This window comes from Sardina pilchardus, chromosome 16, assembly GCF_963854185.1.
Source record: "Sardina pilchardus chromosome 16, fSarPil1.1, whole genome shotgun sequence".
Taxonomy (NCBI): Eukaryota; Metazoa; Chordata; class Actinopteri; order Clupeiformes; family Clupeidae; genus Sardina; species Sardina pilchardus.
Window position 1 is genome coordinate 27,149,955 of NC_085009.1, and position 18,466 is coordinate 27,168,420.

An 18,466-nucleotide genomic window follows, 5' to 3' on the forward strand; every position below is an offset into this window, starting at 1 on the left:
TTGGGTACATTGCCTTAGCCTCGAAAAAAATCGGCTTGACGCACTGCGGGATCTCTTCGGGAGTCCCGCGGGAGAAGGTGCATTCTCAACCCGTACCCACTGTATTTCTCTCCTTGAACAAAATAATAAAATGTATTCCTACAAAACATTTGTATCTTGTTCAATCTTAAGGAATGAACTGTAACTTTAAGCCTAAAACTTATTCATTTATAATTCACACACTACCCAGCTAACAATTTCTGGTTAGGAGAACGTTTTTAGAACGTTTTTTTCCTGGTTAGGAAAACGTTGCCTGAAAGTTGCGAAAGTTGCCACAAGGTTCCCCAGGAAAGTTTTCTTGACGAAAATACTAAGTTTTTTTCTGGTTGTTTATTTTGGTTAGCAGAACGTTCTCCTACCCTTTAGGGAACTTTACTATATTTGGTTGCATTAACGTTCCCCTAACCTCCCAGCAACAAAGTGTAAAGGGGGAAAAAATATGTAGAATTATCGTGACATCCTTGCATGGCTCGCTGCACACTCGCCGTCTGCGACGACAGTTTATCTGGGAGAGCGAACGTCTCTGATGGTTAAGGCAATGACTATATAGTATACGATTCTTCACTTACCATTAGCTGCTTGCTGGCCTGCGACGAATACGGCCCGTTAACATGACTAGGTGTCAGCTAAGTATTTAAATGCGGTTAGGTCTAATACTTTCTTGTCTACGGTGTCTTTTCCTATAATAAACGATTAGTCAGATCAAAACATAAGAGCAGGCGCTAGCCTAACACACTGTTTCAACATTCAAAACTGGCTGTTTTTATTGCATCGTATGCCATTAAAAGTCCTCGGTTCAGAATTATGATGGATTTTGGTTTATTTTGTTTTAAATTGGGACTGGGAATTGTGGGATAGGCTGAGTGAACAGCACAGTAACATAGGCTATAACTTGGACTACGTGTTAATATAAAACAATTCTCCCCCGGGAACATTGCTGTTTAAGATGCAGTCTCAACGTTTGAGAAATAATTCATTGGAGTCCTCATCATCATATTTTCATAACAAATAAAGCTTTAAAAACATGAATGCATTTCAGGTGCCACTCTAATCGATTATGGATTAATCCAAAACTATTCGTCAGATTAGTTAGCATGAAATCGTTGTGTGCCTGCCTGGGACTATGGCTAGCTAGCTCTTCCACCCGGTTTACCCTGTACAGTGTTTTTTAAAAGCCTGTTGGACTTAATGGAACAAGTGCATGGAGAACGATGTGAAGAATGTGATCGATACCATACAGCCAGCCTACGTGAGTAACTTTATCTCTGTGTTATCCAAATGTCTTAAAGTTAGCGAGGTTGAGTCTGCTAAAACACCAACACCCCAGAACTCACGGACCCGAGATGAAAGTTTCTCAACCTAGCTTCTCGCGCTGGCCCCTTTAGCTGACGGGCTGGCTTTGGTCGGCCGAATATCAATCCAACAGAGGGGGGAAGAATAGAATAGGGCTATATGTCGATTTTGCAACAAATTATTCCGACTTTGCAGTGTGGCTGCTGGCCGTGTTCAATTGGAAACTCATAGAAACTCTGGGGCGATTTTCATCAATCAACCCCACGCACATAACCAGAGAATACCGATATGGTTATACAAATAAGATACCTAAAAACAACTAAGTAGCAACGTTGTGTGAAAAGAGAAATGCAACCAGAATATAACGTTTTTTTCTTTAGTTGTAATAACGTTCGGGAAACTTTGATAACCTGGAGCTAACGTTCTCTCCAGGGTATTAGAAGGTTACTGATAAACTAACCACAGGAGAACCAGCGGCTAACGTTATTTGCTTGCTGGGATTCAACCAGAATATAACGTTTTTTTCTTTAGTTGTCAAAACGTTAGGGGAACGTTATTTGTTTTGACAACCTGGAGATAACGTTCTCTAAACGTTATTAGTAGGTTGCTGAAAAACGAACCATAGGGGAACCAAAAGCTAACGTTAGTGAAAGTTAGCAGAACGTTAATTGTTTGCTGGGTAGGCTATATACAGTTGGACTTAGACTGGAGCTCATACCTTCAGAAATATAAACAAAAACAAGCCATCAGGCGCTGGTGTACATTCATTGGGCAGCATCTGCGTAAATAAAGTAAGAATTCCACCACGTTACATGGGCTATTTACATGCATAGGCAACATCGTTCATGCGCTAGCAGGCTAGACGGAATAGAATGTTCAGAGGCATGGACCGTCTGCTAATTACCATTAAACACTCGTGGACATTCGCGATCTTATCGCATATAGAAGTAAATAAACAAAGGCAATGCACATGTCAGACTAAGTATACATTCATTGCATGTTCAGTGTACATTAACCTAAACAATCCATGGACATAATATGAACTTGCTAGCGGAGATTCACACTAGCTGTGTTAATGTCCGTCTGCAGAAACTCGTGGCAAAATCTAAAACAATAATAAACTTTCCGTCTGCGTTGCAAAGTTCGCTCACACCCTCACAATACATGCAAAATAACATTACACATGTCATATGTCGAAATGACCAAACTAAAATCATGTTTTAACGTAAAGGAATTACAAGATAATGTGGAGTGTTTGAACAGTCAACCTACCCGTGTGAAATGCACATATTTCTCTGATCGGGTAAGGCAAGCGCAGAGGTACAACCTAGCAGACCTGCAGTACACCTTAGCTCCAAATGAGGCTCCAAATCCAACATCAGTGTTAGGCTGCTCATATAACGGCGAAAATCACTATCAACATTATAATACATTTTTAGAGTGCATGAAAATGCACTCTACTGTTATCCGGTTTCTTCTTATTATAGGCGATTATTCTTCTTCTTACGTTTTTGTGCGTGCAATTCAGCTTCAACCGTTTAACGTAGAAACTTCATTCAAACTGCGCTGCGTAGGTCTTACTTAGGTGACTTCAGCTATGTATTTTTCAACTTTGTAACTTTTATACTTTTTGAACTATTAATTAAAAACTATTAAAATTTCCCCATAGACTTAACATTACATTATGACATCATAATAGGGCAATTAGAATCTTATGCCAGGTGGCCAGTCCAGGTGCAGCAGCTCTCTCTCTCTCAGGCTTTAAGCATACAATCTCATTAAGACTACAGATCCTGTTTCATACTTCCTCTGTCCACAACTGTTTCAAAATAAAAGTCCTCACTGCAATAATGCACTATTAAATCGTTTACCCATTGAAACTACTCAACTAATTAACTGTTCAACCATTCCAACTGTCAGTTATCATCAACTATGCCTCCAGTCAACTATATGAAACCTCCACATACCTAGCAACCAACATAGCAACCATTAAAATTAAGCGTTTATGACAGTTTCCATAGTAACCAACATGATTATACTGCAGTAACATCTTTATTCCTGATAGTGGCCACCATGGATACCCTAGCAACAAATGTTTCAAAATAAAAGTCCTCACTAGCGAGTTAGCTAGTTAGCATGGTTAGCATTGTTAGCATAGTTAGCATTTTTAGCATAACTGCTAGAAATCATTAGCTAAGTTAGCTAATCAACCTGGTTAGCATTGTTAGCATGGTTAGCAAATCTGGTAATCAGGTTAGCTTATTCAATTTTAAACTGTCTATCTTCGCACTATCAACTTTCAAAAACTATGAAACCACCATGTCTACCCTAGCAACACCTTAGTAACCATATCTACATGATTTATCTGTACATTTTTGCATTTTCATGCACTCGTAATTTCCTTGGAATTACATTCTCTAGTTAACTCTGTTACACTTAGTCAAAGTTTGTCAGATGGTGGCTCAATTTGGCTAGTATTGTGATTCGTCCGTTTATTTCAGATAGTTTGTTATGAAAAACCATTAACAAAAAATAATTGTTCGTCGACGTTGAAAAACAGTCTGCGAATTCAGTCTATATAAGCTACATTTTTTCGCTCGTGCCAAGCTGCGAACCCAGGGCTCCTGCGTAGTGGTCGAGAGAATTAACGTTGCGCCACTGAATGAATGCACCGCAACTCTTTGGAAATATATTTATTTGTCCAGCAAATAGGCTATGTAAGAAAATGATTATTAGTCTGAGCTTTAAAAGATAGCCTACAAATAGAAGATAAGATACAACTATGAATGTACGTAGGCATACGCGCCCTACGTACATGAATAGGCTTTGACGAATTTCAGCTGAAAATATTTTTTACACACGTAGGCCTGCCTAATAGAACAACGTCGCAGAACAACGTTTTCAAAGCAAACTCGCATTTTACCACTGTAAATCGCCTCCATAGACTATGCCATGTAAATGAAAAATAGTTATTAAGATAAATCACATATATAATACATATTGCACATATTATATGTTTTATGGTAAAATATTATTCTCATGCTCGACTGACAGGAAACCCTTGCGACATCTGCTGTGAGAAAAGAGAATAGCAGCCTGGACAAACATGGCCGAACGCGAGACAACATAGTGTTGTCACATAAGTGAGCGCAAAATAGCTCTAAACTAGCTTGTACCGGTGTGCTTTTGGTCATGTAAAAATTCTGGGTGACAAAACACGCATATTTAGGAAAAGTCGTGAACATAGGGTCCTGGAATTGAATCGAGTGAAAAGATTTTTTTTTTTGTAATCACTGCGGTCAAATGACCGCAGCCCGGCCGTTCTAGGTATATCTAGGTCAAACCTACACGGCACTTCTAGTAATACGCGTCAGCGGTCAAATGACCGGTGCTTGGCGCTTCTAGTGTTAAGTAATATATGTATGTATTAGTGCTCTATATTGTCTGTATAAAGTCTCATTGCACCTGTATTCAGTTTTTATTCAGCAATTTCTTATTCTTACTCAATAGGTGATTTATTCTGGATAAATCCTTACTAAGAAACTAGCTGGTTTTGATCTACGGTTGATGATATACGTAGGGGTGAACATAGAAACATTATAGCTTTAATGCATTGTCACAATACATTACTATTCTGTCATTATAAGTCACATATTCAGACAGTATGTTAGGAGTCAATAAGCTCTCTATTTTGATTCTCCATTCTATACACCATTAGCCTTACATCAAAACCAACTAGTTCTTTATTACTGTAAGGATTTACCAAGAATAAATGACCTATTGAATTAGAATACGAAATTAATTAATACATACACATATGTATAATATATTAATGGTTAACATGTGGTCCCTAATGTGTGTTACCGCTATTTTCAAAAATTTCACACATACGGTATGCTATCAGGCTGTTTACTTTTAAGCCTGTTGCAGTTATCTATGATCAGACATGAACATATCTGAAAGGACCAGGTAAGCTAAGGTTCTGCAAAGAAAACCGAACCTGTATGGTTTAAAGCTGCAGTACCAGGCCAGGCAGGTTCAAGAGTTTCGCTATCCGAAATTTGGCAGACAAATAAATCTGAGAGTGCTTTGTGTAGGTCACTAGTCAGGTTCCTGACGAGCTTCCCGTGAGCACGGTGGCTCTGCACTGGCATTACCGCTCGTGGCCGTGAAGTGCATCATGGGATCGCGCCGGGCGATAACTGGGCTGGCAGACGTCAGCCCGGAGTGACGACCGCCGGCTCCCGTGAAGCTTAATGTGAGATCATGCCTGACATGCTACGGAGGCCAGGCAAGATGCCAGACGACGGATAATTGTGGCGCGAATAAGGGGACCAGACTGGACCTGAGCTATGAGAATATTGCAATTTAAGTAGCGACTATAGTTACGCGGAGATAGCAAGTTGGACAAGGTCGCTGGCCGGGGTCCTGAAGTGCCCTGCTGGATCACGCCAAACAGGCTGTGCTGGCAGCATTTGGTGAGATCTCGGTGAGCACCCCCGTCATAAGTGAGACGGGAGGCGACCGGGGAGGTGGTGTGTTGCGAGCGAGAACAAACGCTACAGTAGCACCGGCAGGTGTGCCTTCACTAAGCCATCGGGTTTATAGGAAGAGGAGGCGTGGCAAAGTTTTGTCACCTTCCTCTCGAACTTCCGTTTGCAACGACATTAAAATGATCACAAACATGCAAAAGATCACAATTTTATTACTGCTTGATTGATTGACCAAAGTTTTTGAGTATTTTTATTCCCAGATCAGTGTTGTTTATGCCAGGTGAGATGAAAAGTTTATTGTCCTTATTTGTCCAGGTTCCTGAAGAGTAGTGCTGCTGAGGAGGCCTGTGCTGCTGTGGCTTCAGCTGTGGGTTCAAACCCCTTACTCATGACTGAGCTGGATCTGAGTGGGCGCATACCAGGAGTCTTGGGAGTGACTCTGCTCTGTGCTTTACTGCAGGATCCCTACTGCAGACTGCGGATATTATGGTTAGTGGATGTTGCTGCATTTACTTGACATGAAACAACAAGGAGGGGAATGCACACCCAAGCAGAGGTGCTGACCAGGAGATCATCAGAAGAACAACAGAGTAGCTGCACACTGTGACCTCTTTTAATGTTAATTACTCAAGACCGATGTGTCAGCAAACAGGGAAAGAACCTTGATAACAGCTGTGTGTCAACGTTAATGGATGTTGTTGTATAAGGATGGCATAAGACACCCCTCAGAATGGGAATGGCATTGTCCATTGTGTTAGGATAGGTTAGGACCATTTTTGTTGGACTGTATTTTTGCCTAGGTGCTGTCAGGTCCTGGCAGACTTGTAGACACCTCAGAGTTTTGTTTGTTTGTTGTTTGTTTCATTATGGCAGACCTCTGTCAAGCTAATTATGTGGCTGAGGGCATCACCAGATGGAGACTTTTCACACTGCCTAAAGATCAGCTGCTCCAAGTGGCATGTCACGTAGAGGCATCAGAGTGTCAAGACACCCCACATTGTTAAGGCCATTCTCTTGCATTTGGGAATACCGGATTGGATAGCTGAGCAGGAAAGAGATGGTGCTACCATACTGAACCTCCATGAGCAGAGGATTGAGATCCATAAAAGGGAGGTGGCTCGGTTGCATCTTGAGCACTTGAGGTCAAAAGAATGTCACACACACAGTTGATCTGTGCTGAGCCTGGTAGTGAGCCATCCTGACAGGAACCTGAAAAAAAAGGTCTTTTAGAGAACTCCAGCATAAATCTGGCTGATGGGGAAAAGGTGTGTCTAATTATGACCGCCACGCAGCGAAGCGGCGGTGTGATGATCAATAAAGTTCACAGACTTGTGAACTTTATTATGAACTCGTGCAGAAGTGCAGTTTGTTTTTTTACTTAGTGAGAGTAACAAGGCCACAGTCCAAAAAAGGGTGAACAATCCAAACGGATGATAGTTTAAAGAGGTCAATTCTACAAAGTACTTAGGCTTAGTAGAGTTTCTCGAACAAACAATACCTCACGTTGAGGCAACAGATAAAGAGTTCTTTTATAGAGCAAAAAATAATTACAAATCACAGGTCACAGCGTGCCAGATTGGAGTGGGTGTGTCTGTTGCTGTCCCGAGTGCTGCAGCGAGTCAGGCCTTAAGGCGGACAGTCACAGACACTTCTCTATGCACACGTTATTTGTAGGCTACACACAATTTTACACACATATTTACACAGATATTATTATGACATCCACGCAGCGAAGCACACAGAGAAGCACACATACACAAAAGCAAGCACACACAGGCACACACTAGTTTACATACATAGAAGATGCAGCAGGGGATGGAGAAGGAGATGGAATCAAATTGACGAGGGTGATTAATTTTTGCGGAGAGAATGTGCAGGACTCCACGGCGGTCATATTTTGTACCGCTTTGTGGTACATCTAGTTGATGAGGCAGTTGCCTCAACTTGTGGTGGGGATCCACCAGAGGTCAGTGTTACTCAATGAACAACACAACACAAACGATTACTAAACATCTTATCAATCTCTAACCTATATGAACCCCTAAATATCTCCCCCTCCCTGACACTTCCCCCCAATCAAAACACATCAGAACTCATTTAGACACAGGAGGGAGAGGGAGACACACCACTCTCTCTCTTGCACGCACACACACACACACACACACACACACACACACACACACACACACACACACACACACACACACACACACACACACACACACACACACACTAACTCTGGTAATGCATCAAATGGCAACATTTATGTTTACAATTGTACATGCTCCTTAATAGATAAAACAAGTAGAAACAAATAAAATGGGTCAATGTTAAAACTACTCATCTCTCTACCTTCAGGTCTTTACCACACATATACATACACACACTTGTGTTGAACACAAATTATTGACTTGTAGATTTTGTCAAATTTTATTTCGGTTTTCCTTTCATCTATTTATATTTGATTTGATTTTACTTGATACTGTATCTCTGCTTTCTTATGTTTAAGACACACACACACACACACACACACACAAAAAACATGCTTGCGCACATGCGCGCACACACACATGCACGCACACACACAGACACACACACACACACACACACACACACACCACACACCACACACTCAATACTCATTCACAGGCACAGGGGTATTGTTAAGAGTCTGGAGTAAAAATAATTTCTCTCAACTGCATCCCTGTGCACATACTGTAATGATTTATTAACAGATAAGTAGAGTACTATTTTGATTGTTCTGGGAATGAAGATGAAGTATTTCTCCTACTTCTCTCTACAGCCTGCAGAACTGCAGTATTGGAGAGGAAGGCTTCAGAGCTCTTGCATCAGCACTAAGATCAAACCCCTCACACATCGCACAGCTGTGGCTGAATGGAAATAAAGCAGGAGACTCAGGAGTGAAGCATCTTTCTTCTCTTCTGGAGGATCCCAACTGTAAACTGGGATATCTACAGTGAGTATTCCCAGACCAAATACTGAATTGCTATGAGTGAATTTGACAGTGATTTTCTTTACTCTTTTTTTTCCTTACACAAAAACACACGTTTTACTTATTCACATTAATCAACTAGAAAAGCACTCAGAGAGTGCAGACCTCCTCTGTATCGTTCTTCCTAGGTTGTCATACATTTGAACCTAAACTATTCAGATCGCCACCACGTAACCATACCATGCCAATACACCACTAAGTGAAAAACATATACGGCTCTGGAATCCTGACGGTGTTAAATATCACTCCCAAAATTTAATTGTTTCTTCCTTGGGTCATTTCTGACCTTCCCTGGAAATTTCATCGAAATCCATCAATCACTTTTTGAGTTATCTTGCTAACAGACAAACAGACAGACAAACAGACAGACAGACAAACAAACAGACAAACAGACAAACAAACAAACACCGTCGAAAACATAACCTCCTTGGCGGAGGTAATAATTAGCATTAAATACTTCTGATTCACTGCCTTTTCTTCTCTTGCTCTCTCTCTCTCTCATTCACACACACACACACACACACACACACACACACACACACACACAAACTTTGTTTTACCACACAGACACATCTCTGTGTACCCACAACATTATTCAACTGATTATTGTGCATTTGACAGTAATATTTGACTGTCCAGTTCAGATGAGGTATTTCTCCTACTTCTCTCTACAGCTTGCAGAGCTGCAGTATTGGAGAGGAAGGCTTCATAGCTCTTGCATCAGCACTGAGATCAAACCCCTCACACATGAGAGAGCTGTGGCTGATGGGTAGTAAAGCAGGAGACTCAGGAGTGAAGCATCTTTCTTCTCTTCTGGAGGATCCCAACTGTAAACTGGAGAAACTAGAGTGAGTATCACAAGTCACAAGACCAAATACTGAGTTGCTGTGAGTGAATTTGATAATAAATAGTTTCTCTTTTTTTTTCGAACAAAAACACGTTTTACTCATTCACATTAATCAATTAGCATTAAATACTTTGAATTCACTGCTTTGTCTTTCTCTCTCTCTCTTATTCACACACACACACACACACACACACACACACACACACTTTGTTACCACACAGACACATCCCTGTGAACCCACAACCTTATTCAACTGATTATTGTGCATTTGACAGTAATATTTGACTGTCCAGTTAAAGGAATAGTTCGGAATTTTGGACATAGGACCTCATTTCCAACTTTACCGAGGTGATATGGTGGAGACCGTTTTTATCGCGTTTAGCCCCTTCCTTCAGTTGCAGCGTCCCCCTTTGCTAACGCTGGTTTTGAGCTAACATATTTCTACGGTAACATCAGTCTGACATCAACAACAGTCTTACTCACTCCACCGCACACCCGAGACAAGTAAATTAAATCGTCGGACTATCGATATACATGTCCGTGTTGATAGAATAATTTTAGAAATAAAACTAACCTTGCAACTCAATGATTTATTACATTTTGAGGGACTAGTTTCTCAATATCAATCCGCCACTGCCATACAGGGAACAAAGTAGGCTATTGCAATGCGATGCAAAGTTCGTTTTATTTCTAACATGGTTCTATCAACACTAGGCATGTGCATCGATAGTCTGACGTTAAAATGTATTTTTTTCGGGTGTTCTGTGGAGTGTTTTCAGTGGCAGGCTGGATGTTACCTTTGACTTGCAATATCTTGGCACCAGATTAGCACGGGATGAACGCTGCAACTCATAGGAAGGGCAGAAATTCACTGAAAATGGTCTTCACCGACCTATATCACCCAGACTGAGTTGGAAATGAGGTCCTATGTCCAAAATTCCGAACTATTGCTTTAAGATGAGGTATTTCTCCTACTTCTCTCTACAGCCTGCAGAGCTGCAGTATTGGAGAGGAAGGCTTCATAGCTCTTGCATCAGCACTGAGATCAAACCCCTCACACATGAGAGAGCTGTGGCTGATGGGTAGTATAGCAGGAGACTCAGGAGTGAAGTATCTTTCTTCTCTTCTGGAGGATCCCAACTGTAAACTGGAGAAACTAGAGTGAGTATCACAAGTCACAAGACCAAATACTGAGTTGCTGTGAGTGAATTTGATAATAAATAGTTTCTCTTTTTTTTCCGAACAAAAACACACGTTTTACTCATTCACATGAATCAATTAGCATTAAATACTTTGAATTCACTGCTTTTTCTTTCTCTCTATCTCTCTTATTCACACACACACACACACAAACACACACACACATACACACACACACACACACACACACACACACACACACACACACACACACACACACACAACACACACACACACACACACACACACACACACACACACACACACACACACACACAACACACACACACACACACACACACACACACACACACACACACACACACACACACACACACACACACACACCACACACCACACACACACACACACACACTTTGTTACCACACAGACACATCCCTGTGTACCCACAACCTTATTCAACTGATTATTGTGCATTTGACAGTAATATTTGACTGTACAGTTAAGATGAGTTATTTCTCCTACTTCTCTCTACAGCCTGGATAACTGCAGTATTGGAGAAGAAGGCTTCATAGCTCTTGCATCAGCACTGAGATCAAACCCCTCACACATGAGAGAGCTGTGGCTGATGGGTAGTAAAGCAGGAGACTCAGGAGTGAAGCATCTTTCTTCTCTTCTGGAGGATCCCAACTGTAAACTGGAGAAGCTAGAGTGAGTATTACAAGTCACAAGACCAAATACTGAGTTACTGTCAGTCAATTTGATAGTGATTTGTTTTTCTCTTTTCTTCTCACACAAAAATACACGTTTTACTCATTCACATTAATGAATTAATTAGCATGAAATACTTCTGATTTGCCGCCTTTTCTTCTCTCTCTCTCATTCACACACACACACACACAAACACAAACGCGGACACACACAAACACACACACACACACACACACACACACACACACACACACACCACGCAGACAAATCCCTGTGTACTCATAACCTTAAGCCCGGCGCCCATCAGAAGCGCTGTTCAGCGGTGTTCGGCGGTCTGGGCTTGCGGCGCAGGATTTTAGAATAGTTTTTTATCTCTGTGCGGCTGCTGCGCGGCAGGCGTTTCCAGTGGGCGATGCTCCATTGAAAACAATGGAATTCCATTTTTTCCGTGGCGGGCCGCGCCGCGTACGCTTCTGGTGGGCGTTGGCTTTTATTCAACTGATGATTGTGTATTTAACAATAATATTTGACTGTCCAATTAAGATGAGGCATTTCTCCTACTTCTCTCTACAGCTTGCAGAACTGCAGTATTGGAGAGGAAGGCTTCAGAGTTCTTGCATCAGCACTGAGATCAAACCCCTCACACATGAGAGAGCTGTGGCTGATGGGTAGTGAAGCAGGAGACTCAGGAGTAAAGCATCTTTCTTCTCTTCTGGAGGATCCCAACTGTAAACTGGAGAAACTAGAGTGAGTATCACAAGACCAGATACTGAATTGCTGTCAGTGATTTGTTTTATTCCTTTTCTCACACAAAACACACCTTTTTGCTTATTCACATGAAATCAGTTAACATTACTTTATTCCTTTCTTATCTCTCTGCCTAATCTTGAGTGGGTTTCACTAGACCAACTATTGTGTTGCTGTTTTGATTTTTTAAAAGCTGGCTGCAGTGTCCACACCACACTTAAGTCCATTCAAGTCTGACCCGGATCATTGCCCACATTCACAGTGGTGCTAAAAGCCCTTGCTGGTGCCCCCTTCCAGCCCCTAGACACAATTGAGCTCAAATGCTCTCCCTCAAAACTGCACTTTTACTGCCGATGTTATTGGGCCAGTGTGGAGTGCCTGGTTGTTTACATCCTGACCCCTTCTACCAGCCTAAGGTGCTGACTTCAGTCCTTTGGTGTAGCTGCCTTTTAACCAAACATCCAGCCAGAGGAGCTCTGACTACTCAAACCCTTTTATGAGGGCACTGTGATTCTACACCGAACAAATGCATCCACTACAAAAGACTGAATAGTTGTTTATTTGCTACAGGGCCCAGGCAGTGGTCCATGCCCTATCAAAGCAACGACTCTCCCACTGGCTAGTGGAGGCGATATCTAGTGTGCAGCACCTCTCCCACTGGCTAGAGGAGGTGATATCTAGTGTACAGCAGCTCTCCACTGGCTAGAGGAGGTGATATATAGTGTACAACACCTCTCCCACTGGCTAGTGGAGGTGATATCGTGTACAGCAGCTCTCCACTGGCTAGAGGAGGTGATATATAGTGTACAGCACCTCTCCCACTGGCTAGTGGAGGTGATATCTAGTGTACAGCACCTCTCCCACTGGCTAGTGGAGGTGATATCTATACAGCACCTCTCCCACTGGCTAGAGGAGGTGATATCTAGTGTACAGCAGCTCTCCCACTGGCTAGAGGAGGTGACTTTGTTTCATTAGTATAGCTTGTCATACCTCTGTAATGGGGAGATTAAATAACATCCCAATTGATTATTTTTCAGGTTTGTGTTACAATAATTCCAACAAAAATACCTCTTACCTTTTTAAAGACAGCTTAAACGCACCTGTAGAGAGACATAACCATTTGCCAAACATTTTGTTTATAAATTGTATAATGGGGCACCCAATGTGGGGGTTTGAAAAAAATCTGCAATATTTCTTCTGATTTCGCAAGATTGTAAAATAGTCAGTATCGACACATACGGCGCACAGATATACAGTGAGGAGAACATGTATTTGATACCATGCTAAAGTTGACTAAAAAGAGGAATATAAAATCATCATTTGACAATTGATCTTAATGTCTTAATTCAAAAATTGAGTAAAAATAAAACCGCTAACTACCCCAATTTTCTTTGTGAATGAAGAATGTTTCGTAAATAAATAAATGTTCTTCCTAAATGCTAGGGGGAAGGAAGTATTTGACCCCCAATGTAACCCTATGGGAATTTAACACATAGGGTTAACATTGGGGCAGGCAGATTTTTATTTTTTAAGGCCAGCTATTTCATGGATTCAGGTTATTATGCATCCTGATAAAGTTCCCTTGGCCGTTGGAATTAAAATAGCCCCACGTCATTACATACCTTTCACCATAGCGAGAGATTGGCATGGTGCTTTTTGCAGTAGGCCTATTAGCCTGTTTGATGCTCATTGAGCTCAATGCAAATCAAACAGTCTAATAGGCCTACTGGAAAAAGCACCATGCCAATCTCTAGCTATGGTCAAGGGTATGTGATGATGTGGGGCTATTTTAATTCCAAAGGCCAAGGGAAATTTATCGGGATGCATAATATCCTAGATCCATGAAATAGCTGGTCTTTAAAAATAAAAATCTGCCTGCCCCTATGTTAACCCTATGTGTTAAATTCCCATAGGGTTACATAGGGGGTCAAATACTTCCTTCCCCTAGCATTTAAGGAAAACATTTATCTATTTACGATACATTCTTCAATCACAAAGAAAATTGGTGTCCTTGGCGGTTTGATTTTTACTCATTTTTTAAATTAAGGCATTAAGATCAATTGTCAAATGATGATTTTATATTCCTGTTTTAGCATGGTATCAAATACATGTGCTCCTCACTGTATATGTGGGTTCTTTAGGTAGCAATCATTATTCACAGAAAATGTGAAGTCTGCGTCTTGGTCGCAAGAGTGGCCACATTACTTGACCATCTATTGTAGCCTTCTCGTCGTGTGTTGTCACAGTGTCAGTGTCAACACGGGAGTCGTAGGAGATTCCCCAAAAATTCTGACATGCTAGACTTTTGGGCCTAACGTCGTAGAATGTCGCAGACAATAAATCGCGTGTCATTGAACATGTCACATTACAAGACGCTTCCTCCTTCGAACGTCATTCCCGACTTTGAATATTCAGACACCACAATGAAAATTTGTCGGCCACGACACAATCGTGGCAAAATCAGGCTGAAATGGTGTAGTCTGCACTGGCCATAAAAGGAAATGAAGATGAAGTGTTTCTCCTACTTCTCTCCACAGCCTGCAGAGCTGCGGTATTGGAGAGGAAGGCTTCAGAGCTCTTGCATCAGCACTGAGATCAAACCCCTCACACATGAGAGAGCTGCAGCTGAGTGGGAATGAAGCGGGAGACTCAGGAGTGAAGCATCTTTCTTCTCTTCTGGAGGATCCCAACTGTAAACTTGAGGAACTAAGGTGAGTATTAAGACAAATACTGAACTGCTGTCACATTTTTGCTCATTCACATGAAATCAGTTGGCATCACTTTAAACCTTTTTTTTTTTTTTTTTTTTTTTATCTCTGCCTAATCTGGAATGAGTTTCACCAGACCAAATACTGATTTGCTGTCAGTAAATTTGACAGTGATTTTTGAAAAAGCTGGCTGCAGTGCCCATAATGAGTTTGACCCGGGTCATTCCTCACATCCCCTGGTGTTCTGTTTCCTAAAGGGTGCTCTGCTCTTCAGGCCCCCTTCAACAGCATCAACGCCCCCGTGGGGCTTCACAGTGCTGCTAAAAGCCCCTACTGGTGCCCCCTTCCAGCCCATAGACACGATTGAGCTCAAATGCCCTCCCTCAAAACTGCACTTTCACTGGCAATGATGAGTGTGGAGTGCCTGTTTGCGTACATCCTGACTCCTTCTAATGGAGGTTATATCCAGTGTACAGCACCTCTCCCACTGGCTAGAGGAGGTGATATCTAGTGTACAGCACCTCTCCCACTGGCTAGTGGAGGTGATATCTAGTGTACAGCACCTCTCCCACTGGCTAGAGGAGGTGATATCTAGTGTACAGCACCTCTCCCACTGGCTAGAGGAGGTGATATCTAGTGTACAGCACCTCTCCCACTGGCTAGAGGAGGTGATATATCTAGTGTACAGCACCTCTCCCACTGGCTAGTGGAGGTGATATCTAGTGTACAGCACCTCTCCCACTGGCTAGTGGAGGTGATATAGTGTATCTAGTGTACAGCACCTCTCCCACTGGCTAGAGGAGGTGATATATCTAGTGTACAGCACCTCTCCCACTGGCTAGAGGAGGTGATATATCTAGTGTACAGCACCTCTCCCACTGGCTAGAGGAGGTGATATAGTGTATCTAGTGTACAGCACCTCTCCCACTGGCTAGTGGAGGTGATATCTAGTGTACAGCACCTCTCCCACTGGCTAGTGGAGGTGATATCTAGTGTACAGCACCTCTCCCACTGGCTAGTGGAGGTGATATCTATACAGCACCTCTCCCACTGGCTAGAGGAGGTGATATCTAGTGTACAGCACCTCAGGTGATATCTCTCCCTAGGTCTGGGAGCCCCACTGTTCATTTCAAGGCACAGATCTGCCACAACTAGACTCTTATCAGAATGCTCACTCTACAGTATGTGCAGCACACTCTGGTAGCCAACTCACCACATATACCACACGTGCACCACTCATTGGAGAGGTGACGTGACTAAGATCTCCACCTTCAGCTGCACCTCTCCTCTGAGCTGACTACGCAAATCTGCCACGGCTGGATATGAAGACTCGTCAGTACTCTCCTTGTGTTATGTACAGGCCTGCATTCACCACTGTGTTTGGGCACTCTGAACAGTCTCCCATGTGAGTGCTGGAAGCCGGTGGTAGTGCATGTCAGCTTGTATATACTGTACAGTGTATATAGCTACAGTATGTAGCTTGTATGTATAGTGTATGTAGCTATGTAGCTTGTATGTACAGTGTATGTGTGCTATGTAGTCGGTTTATACTCTAGACCAGGGGTAGGCAACCTATGGCAGGGGTGCCACTGCTGGCACGCCGAGGCATAATCACTGGCACGCGCCACCAGCATCAGCAAAAAACAAATCTCAGACTGACTAAGTGACAAATTACAAACCCCAGATAAAAAAAGCTCAGCCAAGAAAAGCAAGGACAGGGATCACACTGACTGGTAGGCAAGATATACCTTTTAATTGAGACATATAGCCTATGATCCATTTTAGCCCCAGCCCACACTGTTCAGTTAAATAGGCCTGCTGTTGCCTATAAAATGTTGTGGCCGTTTCGTTTGTTATGCATGGCTATAATAATAATAATAATAATAATAATAATAAACATGTTATTCTATTAGCACATTTTCAATGTAAAATAAAATTCCAAATTTGTAGAAGTATATTCCCGTTGTTTGTGTGTGTTTTTTAACCATTATTGTTGATAGTGGCACACTCATTGACTAGAAATTTTGAAGTTGGCACTGGAGGTCTCAAAGGTTGCCGACCCCTGCTCTAGACCTTGTGCATGCATTCAGCGCCCTTGATGAATGTGTCAGAATGTTACCAGCATAGGCATAGGCTTACATATACAATAGGCTACCTATTGTTTGCGATCGACAGGCTCAGGTTGTCTTGTTTTTTTTTTAATAGGTCTATTTGTGTAATGCTCTGATGCAGCAAGCTTTGGGCTATGGTTTGTTATTGTAAGATTTAGCCCTAATGCAAAATGTTAAAGCAAATGCATTAGTTATCAGGTTCCATAGCCTATTTAAAGGTGCCGATGGTAGGCTACTTGAATCGCGCAAAAGAACGTGTTGACAGGGCCAGTTAAATGTGTGTATTGTACAAGGCTATTTTTGTAGTGACAGTGGTTAGAAAAGGGTTAAGTAGGTACTGTAAATATGCTAAAGGCGATATATCCCATCGTGGTGATATCTTGTGAACGACTGAAAGAGAACTATAGATGTGAAACCACCCTAAATCAAATCTTCTTTACTCAGTATACTAAACTACAGTACTTCTGGGAAAATGCTACCTAGCAACATGCTGCCTATAAAACCTTTAGATGTACTTGGGGAAGCTAAATATTGTGTTTCCTAGTGCACTGACTAAATAATCCTTTCCTTCTAGACTCTCTGACTGCAGTATCACAGAGAGGGGCTACTCTAGTCTGGCTTCAGCCCTGAGGTTAAATCCCAATTGCCTCAGAGAGCTTGATCTCAGAGGAAATGATCCAGGGAAATCTGGAGTCAAACTGCTGATAGACCTGAAGGAGGATCCAATGTGTACTCTGACAAATGTCCAGTAAGTATATTTCTGGAAAAACAGTGGACAATCCAGTAGTGATATCAAATATTTAACACTTTATTTAACACTTTATTTTGCACAATCATTAAGTAATATGTGTATGTATTTGTGCTCTATATTGTCTGTATAATGTTTCATTACACCTGTATTAAGTCTTTATTCAGCAATGTCTTATTCTTACTCAATAGGTGATTTATTCTGGATAAATCCTTACTAAGAAACTAGCTGGTTTTGATCTACGGTTGATGATATAGGGTTGAACATAGAAACATTATAGCTCTAATGCATTGTCACAATACATTAATATTCTGTCATTATAAGTCACATATTCAGACAGTATGTTAGGAGTCAATAAGCTCTCTATTTTGATTCTCCATTCTATACACCAGCAGCCTTACATCAAGACCAACTAGTTCTTTATTAAGGATTTACCAAGAATAAATGACCTATTGCATTAGAATACGAAATTAATTAAGACATACACATATGTATATTAATGGTTAACATGTGGTCCCTAATCTAAAGTGTTACCGCTATTTTCAAACAGTTCACACAAGGACATACAGTATGCTATCAGGCTGTTTACTTTTAA

At 41.7% G+C, this 18,466-nt stretch overlaps 1 protein-coding gene across 3 annotated transcripts in view; it reads left to right on the forward strand.

Annotated features, from left to right (window-relative positions):
• LOC134059780 (protein NLRC5-like) overlaps window positions 1-18,466 on the forward strand; it is a 139,693-nt gene that overhangs the window by 89,322 nt on the left and 31,905 nt on the right. For 2 of the 3 annotated variants that reach the window (XM_062516282.1, XM_062516281.1), the window contains 8 exons: window positions 6,141-6,314; window positions 8,629-8,802; window positions 9,513-9,686; window positions 10,673-10,846; window positions 11,384-11,557; window positions 12,131-12,304; window positions 14,842-15,015; window positions 17,698-17,871. In XM_062516282.1, the coding sequence (XP_062372266.1) occupies window positions 6,141-6,314; window positions 8,629-8,802; window positions 9,513-9,686; window positions 10,673-10,846; window positions 11,384-11,557; window positions 12,131-12,304; window positions 14,842-15,015; window positions 17,698-17,871 (1,392 nt within the window). The remainder of the gene's footprint in view (window positions 1-6,140; window positions 6,315-8,628; window positions 8,803-9,512; window positions 9,687-10,672; window positions 10,847-11,383; window positions 11,558-12,130; window positions 12,305-14,841; window positions 15,016-17,697; window positions 17,872-18,466) is intronic. The other variant, XM_062516283.1, reaches the window with a different exon arrangement.